Source organism: Drosophila rhopaloa, unplaced genomic scaffold (genome assembly GCF_018152115.1).
Source record: "Drosophila rhopaloa isolate 14029-0021.01 unplaced genomic scaffold, ASM1815211v1 contig_2, whole genome shotgun sequence".
NCBI lineage: Eukaryota > Metazoa > Arthropoda > Insecta > Diptera > Drosophilidae > Drosophila > Drosophila rhopaloa.
The window spans coordinates 17,350,922-17,360,015 of NW_025335083.1; the positions used below are offsets into that span (position 1 = coordinate 17,350,922).

At 42.7% G+C, this 9,094-nt stretch overlaps 2 protein-coding genes across 2 annotated transcripts; one reads left to right on the top strand and one right to left on the bottom strand.

Annotated features, from left to right (window-relative positions):
* Positions 1 to 1,054: 1,054 nt before the first annotated feature.
* Positions 1,055 to 7,498, top strand: LOC108051889 (very long-chain-fatty-acid--CoA ligase bubblegum). The gene is made up of 6 exons (XM_017134165.2): positions 1,055 to 1,185; positions 3,250 to 3,491; positions 3,596 to 3,941; positions 4,477 to 4,976; positions 6,188 to 6,779; positions 6,875 to 7,498. Exons 2-6 carry the CDS (start codon positions 3,259 to 3,261, stop codon positions 7,196 to 7,198), a joined length of 1,995 nt encoding a protein of 664 aa, XP_016989654.1. The 5' UTR covers positions 1,055 to 1,185; positions 3,250 to 3,258; the 3' UTR covers positions 7,199 to 7,498.
* A 93-nt stretch (positions 7,499 to 7,591) lies between these two features.
* Positions 7,592 to 8,522, bottom strand: LOC108051890. Its single transcript, XM_017134166.2, has one exon. It carries the CDS (start codon positions 8,421 to 8,423, stop codon positions 7,752 to 7,754), a length of 672 nt encoding a protein of 223 aa, XP_016989655.2. The 5' UTR covers positions 8,424 to 8,522; the 3' UTR covers positions 7,592 to 7,751.
* Positions 8,523 to 9,094: the final 572 nt, after the last annotated feature.

Here is a 9,094-nt window from a genome sequence, read left to right on the forward strand (position 1 = left end):
CCGGAATGTCAGTTATCTTGCCCCCATTGGAATAAAAGAGCTCGACTTTTCAGTTTTTAAGCAGTCCGTATTCAGATGAACACCTGTTTGGTTTACAAATTTATTTATAAGAAAGCTTATCCGTGATACTAATTTTAGTTGAGACGATTAACCCAACAGGATATTAAAGCATACTGAAAATGGTTGCTCAGGTAAGAATTCTATTTGTTTATTTAATAAAATCATGACAAGCCCCCAAGTTTAAACAATGTCTCAAGGTTGACTAAATTTACGAAGGAAAAGTCATAACATTGTTTAATGCGTATTTGCAAAAACTGCGATGATCACCTTGAGATTTCTGGGGTTATCAGTTGGATCGTTACAAAAATGTATTAATTAGAGGAATATCAGTGTAACTAATCTTGAAAAATATATATATTTTGATTATTTTACACTCCAGATTTAATATTTACATTGAGAACGCTGTCTTGGAATTTGTATTATTAAATGACGGAATACAAAGTTGGGTTAGTCATAACTGTTGAGATAAAAAATTACAAATGTATTGGTTGTGCATTAAAAAAATATCAAGTAAAACATTTTATTTCAACTAATTAATTTTTTTATAAGAAGGTAGTAAAGAACTTCTTTTTTTCCATTCACAATAAATGGTTAATGATAATAATAGCGTTTAAAATAAAATAGTCAATTAATTTTAGAGATTAGAAAAATTACACTTAAAATAATTGAGACCCCTATGAGATCATGGAAGTGGTCGTTGACAGAAAGGATTCCGAGATAAGTTTTAATATATCGATAGGAAGGTTCCCAGACCGCCCTACTGATAAGGCCATTTACGGTTATTACTGTGCAAAGATGTGGTTGTATTCCCGCATAGGGAGAGCGAGTGAGAACGCCGATCGCATGCTGCTGATAAGAGGGTACCAGGTAGCACCCCATATCGACATGGGCGTCGACGTCGACGCCGGCAGAGCGATTGGAGGCCCCGGCGGGCAGAGAATTTCTATAGCATCCGATCCTGAACAGTTCAGTTCAGTTCAGTTCACGCTTTGCCTTCGCTGCCTGCGGTCGTGTGTTCTGCGGTCTCTCGAGTGAAAGAGTGGGATTAACAAGTACACGGAAATCGATTTGCGTGACCGAAGAACTAATATCCAAAAATCAGCGAAACCAAAACTAGTTAATTATGTAAGTTGGCTAGGGAAAACAAAAGAAACCCGAAAAAAAATCCGAAGAACAATTGATAGTTTTGATTGGATAGTTCGTGACTTCCGCGAAACACGTGAGATTCTTATTGTCTATGTCTAATTTGTGGGTCAGTGCACTGTTTCGGTGGGTTCATTGTCATCGCCTGATTTCGCTCACCCACAGAAGCTATCTAAATTCGCCGCACGAATTCCCAATTTCTTTTTCACCTTGCCTTCGATCGAGCCTCTTTTACATCACGGTCGAACGTTAGATCTTGAGTTCTCCGTTTTCAGATCATTCTCTTCTCTCGGTCCACACTTTCGAAATGTCTTTCGTTTGGAGAGCAAATGGCCAAATAGTTGCCAAATATTTTTAGAAGCTGTGGCCTATTATCAGTTTTGTTTTCATACCCAATTTCTGTGCGACTCGATATATGCTCAGTGCGTAGTTTTGTCTTGGGCGCCCAACATTTCAACTTTTACCCGATCATCACGCGATGACAAATGGTTCGGTGTGCTCTCTTATCGAAAAGCCGGTTTATTATAGTTTCCCCTATTGTGACACTCCGTTCTCTTTGAATCATTAGAACATATGGCAAACAATATTTTTCTGGGCTCTCATATTTATAAGAAGTTGATAAATACAGCAAAAACATATTGCTCAAGAAATTGATTTGTTTTTAATAATTTATTTTCATACTGAGATTATAATACTTATACAAAAATTACTCACTAATTTTCATGTTCCGATTGCGTGCGCCACTTTTGAGTACTTTTAAATGTTATCAGCAGACTTTTATTTATTTGCTAGTGATTTATGGTTTTCACGAAAACTATGTTAATGTCTGTAGGTACCTCCCATATCTGCCAAAAGTAAGCAAGACGCACTTCCATTAACCTGATAATGCTTTGCCCTTGGGGTCTTTCCATATGAATCAATTTAGGACTTACACCACAATTTAACTGCCAATCATTTATGCTGTCTATGCCAATCAATCTTCTATGGGAGCACTGTAAAATCTTCGCAAAACATCTATATATAATAATTATAATTTTCGTCCAGTCATAACCGGTAATTTATTTGCTGACCCTTTGGACTCAGCTGACTATTATGTCAGCTGTTTGGTTCTTTCATTCTTAATTTACCTGTAGAACGTTGCTAATTTTGGGTCTTATCGTTGCTTAGTTGCCCAGAATTTATTGAATAATAAAAAACGGAAAGTTGCAAAGTAAAACAAGCAGACACTATTGTAGATATCAAGAATTACGATTCTTGGCCTTTGTACCGCGAAATTAAAGCTCATTCAAAGAAACTTACCATTGTCGAAAGGCAGCAACTTCTGATATGCCGAATTTGATAAGGGCCAGAGCATGGTAAGTTATTATACCATAATAAGGGGAATAGTTAGGAATTCTTATAAGCCAATCTAGTTGTTTTTTTATGGTTAAGGCAATTTCACTCGACATATCCCGTCAGATTGGTCGAATTTGTTTAAAAACATTAAAGCCACCTTGACATTGCTGGTTGCCACTTTGTAATCAGGTGCTAAGTTATACGCACACGATAAGAGACCCCGTTCAACGGAAGCCTTGACATAGGCCAACTAGAGTGTGAATCTTATCTTCAATGGTAAAAAATATAGCGAAACGCATGTACTTTAGTCGCAGATCGTATGATTTTAGTCGACAAGGCAATTTCCATAAAGCTGGATTAACAGGCTGTTTAAAATGCCATATAAGATATTTAAATCGAATGAATCCCGAATTTTAAAACCAAACATTTTTTTAGGGCATTTTTTTAAAGGGAAGGGAATATAATTGTATTAGTAACCATTTGGAATTTGTGTAGATTGCAATACGAAGTGTAATTAAAACTGTAATCCAATTGTCAAAACTAATAATTGTGCTGCGTTTATCTCAAATGTGATAAATAAAATGGAGTGATAGTCACGCCAACTGAGGTGATATAAAGGCCAATACATGGATTGTTTTCTACCATAGCTAGATAATCAAAATAATATAAATTAATTCAGAGTAACTGATGTCCTCAATTGCTTGATTCCAGACTATCACAATGACCGATGCGCTGTACAATCGCCCTGGCCCCAATCGCCTCAGGCAGGCGGAGGCCTATCGCACCACCAACCGCGAGGATGCCGTCAAGATCCGACTTTCCAAGGAGGGAATCGGTGCCGAGGAGCCCATCTCAGTGCCCGGGTTGCTGAAGCGCACGGTCAACAATTACGGCGACTACCCCGCCCTGCGGACCAAGAACGGCAAGTCTGGCTATTACACTGTCACCTACAAGTGAGTACCGCTAATCGAATTGCTGGCCAATTGCCAATTTGTGCGCGATTCACTTAACACTAACTCGATTATCCACCTGTCATCACCCCGCCCGCCGCCCGCAGACAATATGAGGAGAAGGTGCACCAGGTGGCCAAGGCGTTCATTAAGCTCGGCCTGGAGGAGCACCACTCGGTGGGCGTGTTGGCCTTCAACTGCGCCGAATGGTTCTACTCGGCCATGGGCGCCATTCACGCGCGCGGCATCATCGCCGGCATCTACACCACCAACTCCGCCGACGCGGTCCTCCATGTCCTGGAGAGCTCGCACGCCCAGATCGTGGTCGTGGATGATGCCAAGCAGATGGACAAGATCCACGCGATCCGCGACAAGCTGCCCAACCTGAAGGCCGCCATTCAGATCCAGGAGCCATATGCCCCCTACCTGAAGAAGGAGGATGGCTACTATAGGGTAAGTTGAGTCCTTTAATCGTTCGATTTAAAATAATTGCATTTAATTAATAACCCTAACTTAATTCAATACCGTACTTGATTGCATACAATTTATGCAAATAATGTATGCCAAATTAAAAATCATTGTAATTAAAATAATAAATATAGGTATGAGAGAAAATAGAGGTATTCATTACAAAACTTTATTAGAGTTATTTTTATTGCAAGTGTGTGCATAAAAATAACAAGTGTAGCTTTATTCACTTTTGGTTTTAATTTACCAAAGCATTTTCTCTGGCATTGTTTGAAATCTATAAAGTGCTTTTTTAGTTGTGGCATATAATTGTCATTATTAACTTTTAATGGGTTTAAAATTTAATCAGGTTTTCGAGTCGGTTTATAATATAAAACTTTAGTCTGCCCTTAAGGAATATAAAAACATGTATGGAAGATATAGGACATAGATATAGCTTCCTTTAAAAAATTCTTTTGGATATGATAACATGTAATATGAAAATAGACAAGTTTTAATTTATTTTCCTTGCCATCCTCAGTGGTCGGAGATCGAGTCGATGAACGTGAGCGACGTGGAGGAGCAGTACAAGACCCGTCTGGAGAACGTGGCGATCAACGAGTGCTGCTGCCTGGTCTACACCTCCGGCACGGTGGGCATGCCCAAGGGCGTGATGCTCTCCCACGACAACATCACCTTCGACGTGCGCGGCATTGTGAAGGCCATGGACAAGGTGGTGGTGGGGGCGGAGTCGATCGTCTCCTATTTGCCGCTATCGCACGTGGCCGCCCAGACCGTCGACATTTACACCTGTGCCTTTGTGGCCGGGTGCATTTGGTTCGCCGACAAGGATGCGCTCAAGGGGACGCTGGTGAAGTCGCTGCAGGATGCACGACCGACGCGATTTATGGGCGTGCCGCGTGTGTATGAGAAATTCCAAGAGCGGATGGTGGCCGTGGCCAGCTCCAATGGAAGCTTGAAGAAGATGATCGCCAGCTGGGCCAAGGGCATCACGCTGAAGCACTACATGGTGAGTCAAGGGTAAGTATTCCCCAATGAGGCCTCTACTTCAAATACTTCAGCTCTCGACTTTTTGTGCGCATAAATTATGCAAAAAGGATGCACAGTTAAAGTGGCTGCAACGACAGAATTCCATTCCCAACTCCCATTCCTGCATTTTTCATGCCTCAGCCTGCTTTTTTGGCCAAGGAGCTAAATCCCAGCCAGGCCTTAAGTGCACAGAAAAAAATATGATAAAAATGTTTTTAAAGAAGTTTAAATTATGTTACAGACAAATATCAAATAACACTGCTGAAGTGTGGCTTTTCTAATTTATCAATTTCATAAATTCTGTAAATAAGATTAGAACCATTTTATTTACTGTGTACGTGTTTGCCGTGTTTTGGTGCCCGCTAAATTATGCAAGTCAAGAAGGACCGGCAGCGCTCCTAGCTCTGGTTTAAGCGAAAATCACTGACAACAACATTACTCATACGTCACGTGGAACACGCAGCCAGCCAGCCAGCTCCCGCTGTTGCTGCTGCTGCTGGCATTTACCAGCAAATAGAAAATGCAGGAGGAGAAGCACCAGGACTAGGAGCAGGACCAGGACATGCCATGCGGGCACGTCCTCTTAAGTAAAACGAGATGAATAGGGGCGAGGAGTGCAGGGAAAGAGTTTGGGGGAGGTCCTTTTAAGTGCAAATACTTGAGCAGTGATTGAAGCATTACAAAACCCATCAGGCGCTCCAAAACCTAACGAAAATCAGGAGGAAATGGGGAAAACTCTGGTTGAAACTTATCCTTGACATTAAATAGCATGTATGCAGTTTATTTGGTAGCCTGATTAAAGCGTTTTCTAGTGCTCATATTGTCAATCAGCAACAAACAGCCTACACAATTTTGACCAGCGAATAATTACTTTTTAATTTTATAACATTTAAAGTACACAATAGCAACTATTTTTATATCTAAAGTTTTTAAGCGTATATAATTTTGAAATATTTACTATAAACCTCAATAAACATGCACGTGATACACAATATTATAAAGAGGGTAGCGTTGATTAGTCTGCATATTTTTCATTATTGCATATTTTCATTTGCACAACCAGCTTGTGTACCCTAGTTTATTGAGGTGCACCTAATTCGCAAACACCGCCCATCCTATTAGTGCATCACCTCCTCCCTGCCTTCAACAAAACTCATCAGTCAACAAAGCTAATTAAACTTTTTGCCCGCAACTTCTCGCAGCAAGAGCTCCGGGGGATTCCGGTACAAGATTGCCAAGTCACTCATCATGTCCAAGGTGAAGCAGGCCCTGGGCTTCGATCGAGTCCTGACCCTGGCCAGTGCCGCAGCTCCCATGTCGCCGGAGACGAAGAAGTACTTCCTCAGCCTGGACCTGAAGATTGTGGATGCCTTCGGCATGTCGGAGACAGCCGGCTGCCACACCATCTGCCTGCCCGATTCGGTGGGCCTGAACACGATTGGCAAAACTCTTCCCGGCTGCGAGTCAAAGTTCATCAACAAGGACAGCAATGGCCATGGTGAGCTGTGCATCCGTGGACGCCATGTGTTCATGGGCTACATCGACAACAAGGAGAAGACCGAGGAGTCGCTGGACGACGACTGCTGGCTGCACTCCGGTGATTTGGGATATGTGGATGACAAGGGATACGTCTCGCTGACTGGACGATCTAAGGAGATCATCATCACCGCCGGCGGAGAGAACATTCCGCCCGTTCACATCGAGAACACGATCAAGAAGGAGCTGGACGCCATTTCCAATGCCTTTTTGGTCGGTGAACTCCGCAAGTACCTCACTGTGCTGATCACCATTAAGGTGAGTTCACTAAAAAGGTTTTTAAAACCAATTATTTAAGCTCGAAGATCTACAATATCTATAGAACCCTTGACTTATTTCACCTAATTTTCCAGACCGAAGTGGACAAGGATACCGGCGAGCCATTGGACGAGCTGAGTCACGAGTCATCCGTGTGGGTTAAGTCGCTGGGCGTGGAGCACAAGACCATTTCGGAGATCCTGGCCGCAGGACCCTGCCCCAAGGTGTGGAAGTCCATCGAGGATGCCATTAAGCGGGCCAACAAACAGTCGATTTCCAATGCCCAGAAGGTGCAGAAGTTCACCATTCTGCCGCACGACTTCTCCATTCCCACCGGCGAACTTGGACCCACCCTGAAGGTCAAGCGCAACGTGGTATCCAAGATGTATGCTGACGAGATCGAGAAACTTTACGCCTAGATTCCTTGCTGGAAGATGGGAGATCGATAGCCGATAGCCGCGGAACTTGAGCTTTAATGTGAATTTGAATTTATCGGACTTCCAAGCCAATTGAGTGCCACTCTTGATAGGATATAGGCTGATGTTAACTGTTGGATATTATACTTAGACATTAGCTTGCCTCCGATTAGGTCCAGAGATCTTTAATTAGTACCTAAGTTATATTTTGTATATGCTACTTGGTTGTACCAACTGAACAAAAAGAAATTTTTTATTGTCTGAAGAGCAACAATAAATTTAAAACTAGATTTTTAACTGGGATTAACGTCGTTTGTGTTTTAAATGAATTTTTATTTTCAGAACTCAAATGATTAAATGCACTATCTTAACAATAATATTAAATTATTATTACATTTTCACCGCGACATTAAAATCTTAAGCGGAGCTGAACAAAAATTGTAATATTTAAAGAACAAGTTGTAATTGGCAAATTAACTTTATTAAACATTTAGATACATGGATGATTCAGGTTGGATTAAGAAATGTGGATTCACCCCTTCTCAAGCGACGGCTCTTAGGTTTCCGGTTCGGAGGTCGTTTCCGTTTCCAGGCCCTTGGCCAGTCGCTCGGCGACGCGCTGCATCAGCTCCTCCATGCTCATCTCGATCTGGACGCAGGCTCGTCGTCCTGGATCGAATCGCTGCTCGTGGCCGCACTGCACCCGCTCGCAGCGCAAGCTCAGGCTGAACCAGCTGCTCGCATCCTTGAATCCCGGCCGGCACTCGCACTCGTTGTGGGCCACACAGTGGCTGTGCTCCGGACAACCGCCCTGGCAGACCGGTCGGCACACCACCTGGTGGCCAGTGGGTCGGTGGGTGGTGTGGTGGTGCGAGGGCTCGTAGCCTCGCTGGCAATGGCAGCGGTCCGGTTCCGCACAGTAGCTGTGGGCGGGGCACGGCTCCTGGCAGACGGGCTCGCAGAAGCCAAACAGGATGGTCCTGTAACCGGGACAGCACACCTGGATGTTGTCCCAACGCACCCGCTCCTCGAACACCACATAGCTATCCAAATCAGCCTGGTGGCTGGCGTTCAATGGACTGGCGATTCGTGTCTTGGCCACCGGCACCTGGTACTTGACACTGATGTTCTTCTGGCAGTGACCGTTCGTGATGGCCAAGCCAATTACTTCCAGCTGCATCGTCATCAGGACGAGGCAAGCAACAGGACACAGCACTGGGAGCTGCATTGATGGGGACTCACTTTGGGCTGGGCTGAAGATTGTGCGTACGTTGCCGCAAGTGCACTAAACGCAGTCGCCGGAGATTAAAGTGAAAGCCGATCCGATTCTTTTGTTATTGTTCACTCGCAAAAAATTTGAAACTCGAGAATGCATCCAAAAAAATGTTATTTAAAAATGTTATTATTTTTAAGCTAGGAATAAAAATAATCACTTCTGCGCTTGGAATTTTTCTTATAATAAAGACTGAAGTGCCGAATAGATTTAATAATGTAAATTGTAAATTGAAGGCGCTTAGGAAACTAATTTCATTACAGTTTTTAGACTAAAATAGGTTAACTAATTAAAATACTTTGTGGGTAGGCATCTGCAGACAGTTCCTTGACTTAAAGATTATTCATATGTTTTTCAAGTGTGTATTTACACCTTTATTTGTAAATGTAAGTACAAGTCTAAAACTCATTTAGTTTTTTTAGGTGTTCATCATCTTACACTTCGGGCCGTTGGCAGTCTTCAGTCGTACGATAAGTGAGTCTGTCGGTCTCTTATTATTATTTTATTTTGCATCGCCAGCCGTCCTTATCAACAGCATTGGAAATGTACCGAGACGACCGTTTGGAGAGTGGAGAAACGGCCTTGTATCGAGCATGTTGCTTCCAAATGGGGAAAGGAATCAGGTT

Bases quoted from the DNA above. Each gene is read 5' to 3' on its own strand.
- LOC108051889 (XM_017134165.2), top strand. From the start codon at position 3,259: ATGACCGATGCGCTGTACAATCGCCCTGGCCCCAATCGCCTCAGGCAG. The intron at 3,492-3,595 runs GTGAGTACCGCT...CGCCGCCCGCAG, and splicing joins TATTACACTGTCACCTACAA to ACAATATGAGGAGAAGGTGC. The intron at 4,977-6,187 runs GTAAGTATTCCC...AACTTCTCGCAG, and splicing joins CACTACATGGTGAGTCAAGG to CAAGAGCTCCGGGGGATTCC.
- LOC108051890 (XM_017134166.2), bottom strand. From the start codon at position 8,423: ATGCAGCTCCCAGTGCTGTGTCCTGTTGCTTGCCTCGTCCTGATGACG.